This window comes from Oncorhynchus tshawytscha, linkage group LG25 (genome assembly GCF_018296145.1).
Source record: "Oncorhynchus tshawytscha isolate Ot180627B linkage group LG25, Otsh_v2.0, whole genome shotgun sequence".
NCBI lineage: Eukaryota > Metazoa > Chordata > Actinopteri > Salmoniformes > Salmonidae > Oncorhynchus > Oncorhynchus tshawytscha.
In genome coordinates, this window is record NC_056453.1 from 34,356,671 (window position 1) to 34,370,081 (window position 13,411).

The window sequence follows — 13,411 nt, forward strand, 5'->3', positions numbered from 1 at the left end:
ACTATAAAACATGGGCGAGCATCCACACTGGAGGAAAGTTTACCATTCTACAGTAGGTCGACATCTGTCAATCAACTGATGACCCAAATCAAATTAGCCTATTAATGGTTTTCACACCTTTCAATTTGTGACAATGGCTAGGCAAAATGTGGCCTATTGGAATTTAAATAACAAGGTGCCTATTGCAACCATGGATGGCACTAGATTAACGCCAGCTGATGTCTCCTTAAAACATCAATATGTGCTAAATTCACCCACATGGCTGATCTCAATTGCAATCATTAATGGTCACCTCATTACCACACCCTAAAAGATGATGTCAGTGTTACCTTATACCGCGTTCATATGCTACTCTGAAATATCCGACTTCCTGTTTCGTTGGGCTGCGGTACATGTATAAATAATATCAGTTCACATGTCGGAAATTTCAGAGTGCAATTGAATGCAGCATTAGTCCGAGATCTGTTGGCTATATAATGACGAGTTGCTCATGTCTCCGCACTACCAATGGGAGTCGTCCCAAAGGCAAGAAGGCAGGTGACAAGCTTAGGTCTGCATACTAAACAACTGTCATGAAATGTCTCAACATGTATAATATCCGCTCTATAGAAGGTGGAAGGTGTTACAAAGAATAATAAGGGGGAAAGAGGATAACAACACCTTGAGTGGTTTATGAAAGTAATTTAGAGGTTTGCTCATGAAACAAATAAAATATCCTTAACCCTAAAAGCGGCAACATAGGCTATTCAGACCCCTAAAAGCGCCAACAGGGGTAATTTCTGACCCTAAATGGGGAATTATGGCAAAAATACACATTATTTAATTTATCTTTTCCAACAAAATAAATATTTTTTAAATTCCACATTGCAGAATAACAGTGAAGACATCAACACTATGAAATAACACATATGGAATCATGTCGTAACCAAAAAAGTGTTAAACAAATCAAAATATATTCCACATTTTAGAATCTTCAAAGTAGCCACCCTTTGCCTCTGACAGCTTTGCACACTCTTGTCATTCTCTCGATCAGCTTCAGCTGGAATGCTTTTCTAACAGTCTTGAAGGAGTTCCCACATATGCTGAGCATTTGTTGACTGCTTTTCCTTCACTCTGCGGTCCAACTCATCCCAAACCATCTCAATTGGGTTGAGGTCGGGTGCTTGTGGAGGCCAGGTCATCTGATGCAGCACTTCCTCACTCTCCTTCTTGGTCAAATAGCCTTTACACAGCCTGGAGGTGTGTTGGGTCATTGTCAAAAAACAAATGATAGTCCCACTAAGTGCAAACCAGATGGGATGCCGCATCGCTACAGAATGCTGTGGAAGTCATGCTGGTTAAGTGTGCCCTGAATTCTAAGTAAATCACTGACAGTGTCACCAGCATAGCACCCCCACACCATCACACATCCTCCTTCATCCTTCATGGTGGGAACTAAACATGCAGAGATCATCCGTTCACCTAGTCTCACAAAGACACAGCGGTTGGAACCAAAAATCGCAAATTTGGGCTCATAAGACCAAAGGACATATTTCTACCGGTCTATTGTCCATTGCTCATGTTTCTTGGCCCAAGCATGTCTCTTCTTGATATTGGTGTCCTTTAGTAGTGGTTTCTTTGCAGCATTTTGACTATGAAGGTCTGATTCATGCAGTCTCCTCTGAACAGTTGATGTTTAGATGTGTCTGTTACTTCAACTCGGTGAAGCAATTATTTGGGTTGCAATTTCTGAGGCAGGTAACTCCAATGAACTTATCCTCTGTATCAGAAGTAACTCTGGGTCTTCCTTTCCTGTGGCGGCCGTCAGGAGAGCCAGTTTCATCACAGCGCGTGATGGTTTTTGCAACGGCACTTGAAGAAACTTTCAAAGTTCTTGAAATGTTCGCATTGACTGACCTTCATGTCTTAAAGTAATGATGGACTGTCATTTCTCTTTGCTTATTTGAGTTGTTCTTGCCATAATATGGACTTGGTCTTTCACCAAATAAGGCTATCTTCTGTATGCCACCACTACCTTGTCCCAACACAACGGATTCCACAAATGTATTTTGATTTGTTTAACACTTCTTTGGTTATTACGTGAATCTGTACAGTATGTGTTATTTCATAGCTTTGATGTTTTCACTATTATTCTACAATGTAGAAAATAGTCAAAATAAAGAAAAACCCTGGAGTGTGTAGGTGTGTCCAAACTTTTGACTGGTGCTGAACGTGATATGGGCACTGGTGCCATCAGACTTTTAGCTCTACATTTGGAATGCTATGTGCTATCAATCCAGTTCCAATTGCAGGTTAGCCAGGTTTCCATCCAACCTTTTTATGTGAGTAAAGTACATGTCGGATAAAACATGTCACGCAATGCCTGATGTAAAATTTTAAGAATGTCGACAAAACAAAATATGGTAGACAAGGTGAGATTTGGTCGGTAAAATGTATTAATGGGAGAAATGGTGGTGGAAACACATTTATGTGCAAATATAGATATAGAGTTGAAGTCGGAAGTTTACATACACTTAGGTTGGAGTCATTAAAAACTTTTTACACAATGTATTGTTAACAAACTATAGTTTTGGCAAGTAAGTTAGTACATCTACTTTGTGCATGAAACAAGTAATTTTTCCAACCATTGTTTACAGACAGATTATTTCACTTATAATTAATTGTATCACAATTCCAGTGGGTCAGATGTGTACATACACTAAGTTTACTGTGCCTTTAAACAGCTTGGAAAATTCCAGAAGATGATGTCATGGCTTTAGAAGCTTCTGATTGACAGAATTTGAGTCAATTGGAGGTCAATTGGAGGTGTACCTGTGGATGTATATCAAGGCCTACCTTAAAACTCAATGCCTCTTTGCCTTACATCATGGGAAAATCAAAAGAAATCAGCCAAGACCTCAGAAAAAAATTGTGAACCTCCAAGTCTTTTTTTTTTTCTATTGTGTTATTGACTGTACGCTTGTTTATTCCATGTGTAACTCTGTGTTGTTGTTTGTGTCGCACTGCTTTGCTTTATCTTGGCCAGGTCGCAGTTGTAAATGACAACTTGTTCTCAACTAGCTTAACTGGTTAAACAAAGGTTAAAAAAAAATCATTGGGAGCAATTTCCAAACGCCTGAAGGTACCACGTTCATCTGTACAAACAATAGTACGCAAGTATAAACCCCATGGGACCACGCAGCCGTCATACCGTTCAGGAAGGAGATGCGTTCTGTCTCCTAGAGATGAACGTACCTTGGTGCAAAAAGTGCAAATCAATCCCAGAACAACAGCAAAGGCCTTTGTGAAGATACTGGAGGAAACAGGTACAAAAGTATCTATATCCACAGTAAAATGAGTCCTATATTGTCATAACCTGAAAGGCCACTCAGTAAGGAAGAAGCCACTACTCCTAAACCGCCATAAAAAAAAGCCAGACTAGAGTTTGCAACTGCACATGGGGACAAAGATCGTACTTTTTGGAGAAATCTCCTCTCATCTGATGAAACAAAAATAGAACTGTTTTGCCATAATGACCATCGTTATGTTTGGGGTGGGGGGGTGGGGGGGGAGCTTGCAAGCCAAAGAACACCCACCCAACTGTAAAGCACGGGGGTGGCAGCATCATGTTGTGGGGGTGCTTTGCTGCAGGATGGACTCGTGCACTTCACAAAATAGATGGCATCATGAGGTAGGAAAATTATGTGGATACATTGAAGCAACATCTCAAAACATCAGTCAGGAAATTAAAGCGTGGTCGCAAATGAGTCTTCCAAATGAACAATGACCCCATGCATACTTCCAAAGTTTTGACAAAATGGCTTAAGGACAACCAAGTCAAGGTATTGGAGTGGCCATCAGAAAGCACTGACCTCAATCCCATAGACAATTTGTGGGCAGAACTAAAAAAAAGCGTGTGCGAGTAAGGAGGCCTACAAACCTGACTCAGTTACACCAGCCCTGTCAGTAGGAATGGGCCAAAATTCACCCAACTTATTGTGGGAAGCTTGTGGACGGCTACCCAAAATGTTTGACCCAAGTTAAACAATTTAAAGGCAATACTAACAAATACTTATTGAGTGTATGTGAACTTCTGACCCAATGGGAATGTGATGAAAGAAATAAAAGCTGAAATAAATCATTCTCTCTACTCTTATTCTGGCATTTCACATTCTTAAAATAAAGTGGGGATCCTAACTGATCTAAAACAGGGTATTTTGCTAAGATTAAATGTCAGGAACTGTGAAAAACTGAGTTTAAATGTATTTTGTAAGGTGTATTTAAACTTCCGACTTCATCTGTAGTAACCATCATATCGAAGTTAACTTGGAGTCACGTGATGACATGTTGTATTGTCCTCCCCAGGGTTTGGGGAGGACAACTAATCCGTTACACGTAAGAGATTACAAATACCGGTAACTGTAACCCGTTACGTTACAAGCAAAAATATTGTAATCAGATTACAGATACTTTTGAAAATCTAGATTACATCGAGGATTACTTTTAAATTGAGAAAAGGTGTTTGCGAAAATAAAATCTTTGACAGTTCACTGTTTTCTCAATGACACTCAAATCAGCATTGAAAAAATGCACAAGTTTAAGTTTGTTCCACCTGAGCGAGTCTGACCACAAGTCAGAGACCACTATGATGACACACCAAATGTGTTTGATGGATCACGGGAAAAGAGCAGGAAAGGCTTTTGTAGGCTACAGTCCAAGCTATGTCTTCCAATGGTGCGACTGCTGTCGGCATCCAAAGATTATCCAACTTGAATAAACGCTTGGAGGTAAGGATGACAGTGGTGTCGTCTACTGCATACGGATATCACTTATTATTGATATCTACATAGAGCATTAATGTGAATCACACTGCTGCTGTCTCATTTAGCTATTTGAGCCTTACGGATTGTGGTTGTTGTGGATGGCTGTTCACAAATCAAATGTTTATTTGAACCCAATAATGGTTGAATTGAAGAAATTTAAGTTGCCTATCAATCATTGTTTTTTAAACCATTGGACAGCTAGTGAAAAATTAGCTCTTACAACAGATGAATAGTGCGGATCCCAGCCTATGGAATAAAAGTGGGGCTTTTATTGCTCAATGTAATTCATGCTGATAAAAAAAAATGCATCCACGGGCCTAATGGACACATGCTCAAACTCACACACTTTTGATAGACTTCAAGGGGCTATCTGTAGTTGTTACATCCATTTTTGGACTTATAAATTATATATATTAATGTAAAGATATAATTTAATCGTATTATTATATGTAGTAGAAAGCGATGGGTTAGAAGAAGCCTACACAACCAACCCATAAAGTAAAATGTAACTTCCATATATCTGATACATCATATATTAACATTCATTCATCCTGCAATAGATGTTGTTCAATTGGTGACATACATTTTTGTCTTCTTCTAATGCCTCTTAAGGGGAAAGTAATCGAAAAGTAACTGAATGTAATCAGATTACATTACTGAGTTTGGGTAATCCAAAAGTTACGTTACTGATTACAATTTTGGACAGGTAACTAGTAACTGTAACGGGTTACATTTAGAAAGTAACCTATCCAACCCTGGTCCCCCCGCTACAGCTCGGGAAAGCATGCCATTTATTACACCTAGCTGTTTATTATAAGTTATGAATTTCACAGAGTGGTGAAAGTGCAAGGTGATGAGCTTGATGCTACTTTCCAATAAATATCTTATTCTGGTGACATGATGATCGATGCTTGGCTGCCGTTTGACAATTAAAAATAATATTGCTCTTTTGTTCGAAATGATCTCATCATGTTGACTATACCAGAGCACTGTTTCTGCGAGCTGTTGGCTGGAGTGCATTTACCCAGACCAGTGTGGGCACATTCGCTATATAAAGCAAACATTTTTTGTTACAAAACCATTAGTAGAGTTGAAAATGCGATGGAACCCCATTTATCTTGTATTTTTTAATTCAGTACATGGAAATTGAACCGCAAAAGTTTTATATGTGCACTATGTCGTCATGCACAGACTTTTATCTGAAACAAGTTAATTTGATGGAAAAACATTTCTGGTGGAAAAATGTGCATATTTTATTTATGCATATTTTAGAATATTGAAAACCTATTGCCAGTTGGATGGATACCTAGCTACTGACTAGAATTGTTTAGTAATTTTGTAGTTATAGTGGCTGCCACGCACCCTAAGGGCAGATCTGAATTGGCCCCAAAACTATGTATTTTTAGAGTATATACTTTACATCTACTTCTATGCCAAAGTTTACTATTGAGTCTACGTTTTCAGTTTAGCCGCACACCACTAGCATACAAAAGAGAGGTTATTCTTTTATTTTATATTAAATCATGATAAATTGTGTGTTTTGTCTATAACAAGTTGCTTGACAATGTCCTAAACATTTCAGATGGATAAAAAAAAGGATTTAGTAATTTACATTTTTGTCACTTTCAGGGTTAACATTGGTTTCTCACTGAACTAAATAATACATGTAAATGAATGACCACAAAACAACAGCCATTGTCAATTCTGTTACGTAATTCCCATTTCTGTTTCCCTTGAGTTAACTACAGGATTTTTAAAATTTTCTTTGCCTCACAGTTTATTTCAAAGGGTCAGCTTACACTCTGTCCACAAGGCTGGTGAAATTGTATCTAATAAAAATGTTATTCAGTTTACTTTATTCATCGTTCTACATGGTTCTCCCTATAGAGTAATTTATATAGAGAGCTGGGCCAATGCGGTTTCTGCGTATTGATGCATTGACATTACACTTCAACAGTTTATGGCAGCCATGTTAGCTCCCCATTAACATTACATTAGGAATATTTAGACAATATTATCTAACTTAATGTCTAGAATTATAACAATACAAAAACATTCTAAAAGTTAACTCTGTAAATATATGGCTCAAGTTCTCCCTATTTGTCTTCTTTGAGTGTGCTGGGACTTCCATTACAGCTCAATCAGTGTCTGTTAAACAGCACGGCCACCTGGGTCAGATTTTTACATGTTGCTTGGTATGACAAGGCTGCAGCAAGTCACAAGAAATGTCTCCTTACGCTGATGTATGTGTGCTTATATGCACATTTGTTTCCTGAACTAGAGAAAGTGGGACTGTGTGTTGTCTTTCCAGAGTCCCGAGAGACTCCATTTGACCTGATATGTCTTCTCCAATCATTGTAAATTGAAGTACCTGTGCGTTGGCAGGGTTAGCCCTGGGACTTAGAATTTCATCTTCAGACATCCTTTCATGAGAAGCAAGCATTTTCCCAAGGTTAACTTGTGTCTTGTGTTGTAAATTTAGGACAAATTCATGGTTCCCCTCTATTGTTACAAACATAAATTGAGGATTGCATACTGTATATTGGCCCTATGTGAAATGCCTACTGTTTGAAGATCAGTGGATGACATTTTTCTATCAATCTTAAACAACAGTTCGCCAGTCATTTATTCTTAACAATTTCATGCCAAATGATTCCAAATGATGCCATATTTTCCAATTTTATATTTTCACGTCCCATTTTATGTTTTTTTGTATTATTTGTATTATTATTTTTTTGTATTATCATCGCTAACTCTAAATTGAATACCTGAAACTGACAAATGTGTCTCTCAGTTTATCGCCTGTATGAAAATGTAAACATGTTCTGTATGGGTTCCTGTTTAGTGTGGTCTCCTTGGCAACTACAGTATTGAAGAGGTAAGGTGCATTCCTGATTCTGCTGCCATGTAATGAGAGGATATTTGGGGATTTACTTTCAGTTATGGAAAGCTGTGTTTGTTATGGATTTCCTAAAAATATATACATTATATCTATTTGGGGGGGCTAACACAGGAAACATGCCTTGCAAATGTTTATACAGTAAAGGTGTTATCGATTGTTATCGAGGCAGGGTGGTCAGTGCATGTCTCATATTTATGAAACACAACTGTATTTTTTCAAGGCGTCTAATTCAAACAGGCTAGCCTCTGGATAATCTCACTTGTTAATGTATTCCAGTAGGAACAAAGTCAGAGCTCCTGGCCACATAGTGCAAACTTGGGAAGAGAATGTGTGCTTTCTTCTTACTGTACAGGCTGTAGGCTTGTTACAGTAACTCACAGGCAACTATGTCATAAGACTACAGTCAAATAGGGACTTTATGCATGTTTTCCAGGGGAAATTATAGCTTCAGATGGACAGAACAACATGACTGTTATGTGTTTTCCAGGGGAAAATACCTCAAAAGAAAATAAATAAGGAAAAAACAGACAATCAGCTGTACAGTATTAACCATCTTCTTTTGAAATGGGTTTAAACGAGGTCAGAGATCTCGTATTAATCATACTGATTTATCATCAAGACTAAAAAGCCGATGGCTGGTCTCCTGCCAGAGTCCATCAGAAGACAAACCCACCTGGTTTATATTTCTGTTTTCAGTTCTGGGCCCAAGTGAAATTAAAAAGCACTAATGCCTGTCAGTGGTTACATCCAGAAGTAACATCCTTGCCAAAAGAAGCCTGATGACAAACAGTATTCCAAAAGGATGTGCATTGAAACACTATTAGTAGTTATAGTCTTTGGATAAAAGAAGAAACTACAATTTCCTTAGTCAAACTTCATCACTGTCATGGCAGCCAAGACAAATATTGCATCAAAATGTGTCGAGTTGTGTAAGACAGAAAGGTGGAGTAAAATTGATTTGCCAGGCTATGGGATGCTAAAAGGAATTCTACCTTCTCTGTTGTTCTAGGCACAGGGAATAATACTGTTGCATTGGATACGAAATACATTGTGCATTGGGTTCCTCCTCATCAATCGGGTATTTTTGTTTTGTGTAGTTATGCATTAAAAGTAACCAGAAAGATTACTTATGCTCTCTCTACTGTTTTTTTAATAATCTCACAACATCTGAGGAAGACACTTTTGTTTTAGAAAAATAGATACAGAGAGGAATACTACAAAGCAGGATCAATGAGCCAGCTAATTTGCCTAAATATTCTGAAATAACTTTTCATTGTTTAGAAAGTTAATCTTGAAATGGGTATGGTCTAATTGACTCAAACACCAAAAACACATAGTTATGTTAAGCTTTCTTACTGAACTAGAATTTTGGGGGGTTGTTTCTCAAAGTAAGCTGTCTAGATCATTAATTATTCTATGTAGTATACTTAGAAAGTGAATAGAGATAACAACAGCTGCCATTTAACTAATATTCTCTCTGGCTCTTGTAAAAAATTCTATTAAATATAACTTCTTCCACAAAAGAGATGGGAACATTTGAGAGATCATCATTTATAACATGAGTAGGCCCTTAGATTGCTCTACTGGGCAATTAACCAATCTGCACAATACATCTGAAGCTGCATTAAAACATCTGCCTAGATACATCAATGTCAAACCTGTAGTTACCTAGTTTTCTATTTAATAGCCCGCCAGCAGTCTTCTCAGGAATCAAATTGACCATGTGGAAATCTTACAGCCAATCCATCATGTTTAAGCAAAAATAAAAACTTAATGTTTAAGCAAAAATAATTCTGATTCCAAGTTTGAATGATTCAACGACGGTTAGCGCTTCTGTGTTCCCACCTGCTGAACAGTACTTTAACAGCCAGCGTGTTGCTGCTGTGGACGTACTGTAGAGCTGTCATAGAAGGCATGCCAAGCAGTCGACGGGTCTCAAAGCCAGCTACTGCTCAGTAGCACCAACATCCAAATCTGTTGAAAAATGTCATACATGATGGTCCTTTGGGGACAGTGACCCCAATGCACAGGTCAGGGACTTTTGTAACCAAAAACCAAAGGGTGCTAGGCAATGTGACTACTGCAAAGTAATGTTTAACACACATGCTGTCTCTGAGGGGTGCTATGGAAAGTTGGCCACAGCCAGTCGACCTTCCTGAAAACTATAAGGTAACCCGCTGTTTTTATAAAGACTTTTACGTTTGTAAAAAAATAAATAAAAGGTACTATTTTTCTCTGTCGTTTACACAGAGTTGAGTTGTGGGGAAAGGTCACAGATCTGTTTCTTTTTATCATATTGTATCTATTCAGCATATCTGATGCCGCCCACATACACATCTCAATCCATCCATTCTGACCAGATTTTGCTGACAGACCTTTGCAACCAGATAATCACTGGTAAGCTAATTTAGTTCTAACTTTCCATGGTCGAAGAGTACATTTATAAAGCTTTCCTGCTGCCCATAAATAACGGACATTGTTAAAACTTATTCTAGCATTCACAGTTGAAGAATGAACAAGGCTCTTCTGTTGCAACCAGTGCTTTTAAGCAATTCAATCAAATATATGGTTTAGAATTGAAGACGGGTGGAAGGATGAAAATTGATTTAATCTGGATCCTGTTTTCTGTGTTCCATTTTGTTTTCAATATCTGAGAGTTTAAAACCCTTTCATGTCATGCGAAAAACCTGTTCCCTATAAAGTGTATTTTTCACATTTGTTTCTTTCTGAAGATAATAACATATATTCTCAATTACTCACAAGAAACATTTTCCAGGTTAATGGGTCTTTAAGAGGGAAACTGTTGGCGTTTGCCGTATAATTTTTATTTTTACATATTTTCATTCAATCGTCTTCTGATTGCTCTCTAAGAGTTTCATGTGTAAAATATATTGTGCCTATGAGGTCCAAAAGTATTTGGACAGTGACAAATTCTTTGACGTTTTGGCTCTGTAGACGTTGGATATAAAATGATACAATGACTATGAGTTTAAAGTGCCGACTGTCAGCTTGAATTTGAGGGAATCCATATCAGGTGAACCGTTTGCATAAGAATATAATATATTTCTGAACCCTTGTACATTAATGTAGATGCTACCATGATTATGGATAACCCTAAATGAATTGTGAATAATGATGAGTAAGAAAGTTTGAGGCATAAAGACATTACCCACAAGACATGCTAACCTCTCACAATTCCCAATAACAGGGGAGAACGTTAGCATTTTTTCAGGGGTATGGTATTTATGTCTCTGTAACTTTCTCACTGTGGCTAGGCCAGCTAATGACCACTCTGCAGAGCTGCCTCTAGGACAAGATTCATCCCAACAAATGCCAGCCTGCTCTTAATCATGGCGTGAATCATTAAGCTATTTCAAATGTACAAAAGCCCTCTAATAGCCCTTTTATATGCATTTTCTCTAACATAAACCTTCCTCAATCGCCTGCACTGCGTTGCTTTGAATGAATAGGGATATTCCCCTAAGGGCCCCCCCCCCCCTTAAAAGTTACCCTCAGCAGCTGGTATTAGTCAAGATGAGCTTCCATTGTTGTATCTTCCAAGCTGCATAGCTCTCATAAAAGGGAAACATTAAATGCCCAGTTAGGGACATGCAACTGCCAGAGATTCAGTACCAATTCTTTTTAATTCTACCCTGTAGAGGCCATTTTCATTCGCCAAGGTCCCAGATAGTAACACTGTCCTGTATAGTAGAATTAGAAACTTGCTTTGGCAATGACACATTGTTGTTGGAATACTTTACCTTTAACTCATTCATCTAAAATGGAGTATTAATGTAGGTATCCAATATGATGATACTGTATGTGTCTGCAGAAAATCCACAGAATAGTAAACCTACTATTTTTTTATCGAAATGACTAAAATGTCAACCTCTCAATTTCATCTAAACTCTCCCTTTCTATTAAACTGTGATTTATACACCCATCATGAAAACCATCTTCAAACATGGCAGGGTTGGCATTCCCTAACGAAACCCTTCCCTATTTTCAGTGGCCCAGAGAAGGTTGTGAGGGCGGGATTCTAAATGATCTGCCATGAGGGAGTTTTCACATTTAGGGAGTTGAAAAGTGATGGACATAAACCTGGGAGCCAATGACACAGAGACCTGAAGACCTTTCATGGGATGGTCATACAATTTCTGTCTCTCCCCTTGAGTGGGGTTCTCTCATCGCAGGGCAGCTTATTATGTTGAAAGGGTTCAGTGCTAGGACTTCATTAAGCCCCTCTATTGTTAACATCTGGGTGAGAAAGAATGGGTCTTTCTCTGGTAAACTGTGTCCCTGCTTTACAAGAGGATTTTATTACGCTACACCATTGACATTGGCAGCTAGTGGCACACCTGGCAATGGAAAACCTTCAGCTGTTTCAGTCAAAAGAGATCAATCAAAGCAACCTGTTTCCCTGAAGCCTTAGATTTCATCCAGAAAGGTTGAGGTGGGGGACTTACAATAAGCAGTGTGTGACTGGTCTTATTCTAGAGCCCAGAGACTCGGCAGGCAAGTACTTCCCTTTGAGAGCTTCCTGACCTCTCAGCTCACACAGTCGCTCGTAACACTGTCAGACTAGTCCAGACATAACATTAGCTCACACTTGAGTCCCCAGTGAGCCAGCTAGTCACTGACACTCTCACCCCTTCCATATGCCACTATCCCTCATCGCCTTTTTTAATCTCTCTCTCTCTCATCGCCTTTATTAATCTCTCTGTGTTTCTTCTTCCCTCTTGCTGACTCTATCCTCTCTCCCATCCATTCCCTGCTAGGGATGCGGTTGCCATGGCAACTGCTGAGTCACTGCCAGCTCTCTGCTTTCAGCTGTCGTCCTCTGATGTGATTATTTCAGTGAGGGGGGCTGCAAGGGCCTCGGTCTCCACCCTGTCTGCTTCATGAGCATATTGATCAGAGAACTCCACCATGTGCATTTGTTGCAGTTGAGCGTAAAGATCCATCACTGCGGGTGTCGGAGCCAGAGGATCCTGGGGGAGCTCTACAGGCCAAACGGCAGCGTTTCGGATGGGCAACGTCCCCACCTCAGTGAAGCACTGCCTGAGCTATGAACAACTCATCCAGGATTATCCGTGGCTAGGAAGCCGGCTGCAGGAGGAGAAGGTAAGATGGGAGGGTGCAGGTTGGGAACATGTGAAAGGACAGAGAGGGGGCATCACCCTGGGATGCAGAAACAGGCACTACACTAACTGGCATCACACTGCAAACACTCTATTTCAAAATAAATTCAAATGTCTTGATAAGAGCACAATATATGAAAGAATTGTTATGCCTACTGTTTAACGTTGACTTGCGATCTAAAAGCAGGATCCTGTTCCTCCCAACGATTTATATATACACTAGATGAATTATAGGGGGACGCTATGTGTCTCCATCTTGGCACTCCCCCACATTGTAGAAAATATTTTGGAAGCTATAGAAATGCATTTATTAATGTATTTTATTCTATTACAGACACCTTAATACATACTTTTAAATTATATTATGTGAGATAAAAAAAATAAAAAAATCCTTAAAGTATAATTTTGAGCGATTACTAATGTTACTGTCCCCACTACAACAACAAAAATACTTAAATACATGTTGTGCTTGAAATATCTCATTTAAATATTGTAGAATTGAATTCATTCGTTCCTCCCCCACCATCTATCTTAAGTCTGCGTATTGGCCGATAGAGAGAGTGCAT

The 13,411-nt window shown here is 38.8% G+C and overlaps 1 protein-coding gene across 1 annotated transcript in view; it reads left to right on the plus strand.

The window, feature by feature from the left end:
* The first annotated feature begins 12,542 nt into the window (after positions 1 to 12,542).
* LOC112224629 (3-hydroxy-3-methylglutaryl-CoA lyase, cytoplasmic-like) overlaps positions 12,543 to 13,411 on the plus strand; it is a 29,425-nt gene continuing 28,556 nt past the window's right edge. Inside the window, exon 1 of the mRNA XM_024388298.1 lies at positions 12,543 to 12,828. Coding sequence (XP_024244066.1) covers positions 12,733 to 12,828 — 96 coding nt within the window. The 5' untranslated portion in view covers positions 12,543 to 12,732. The remainder of the gene's footprint in view (positions 12,829 to 13,411) is intronic.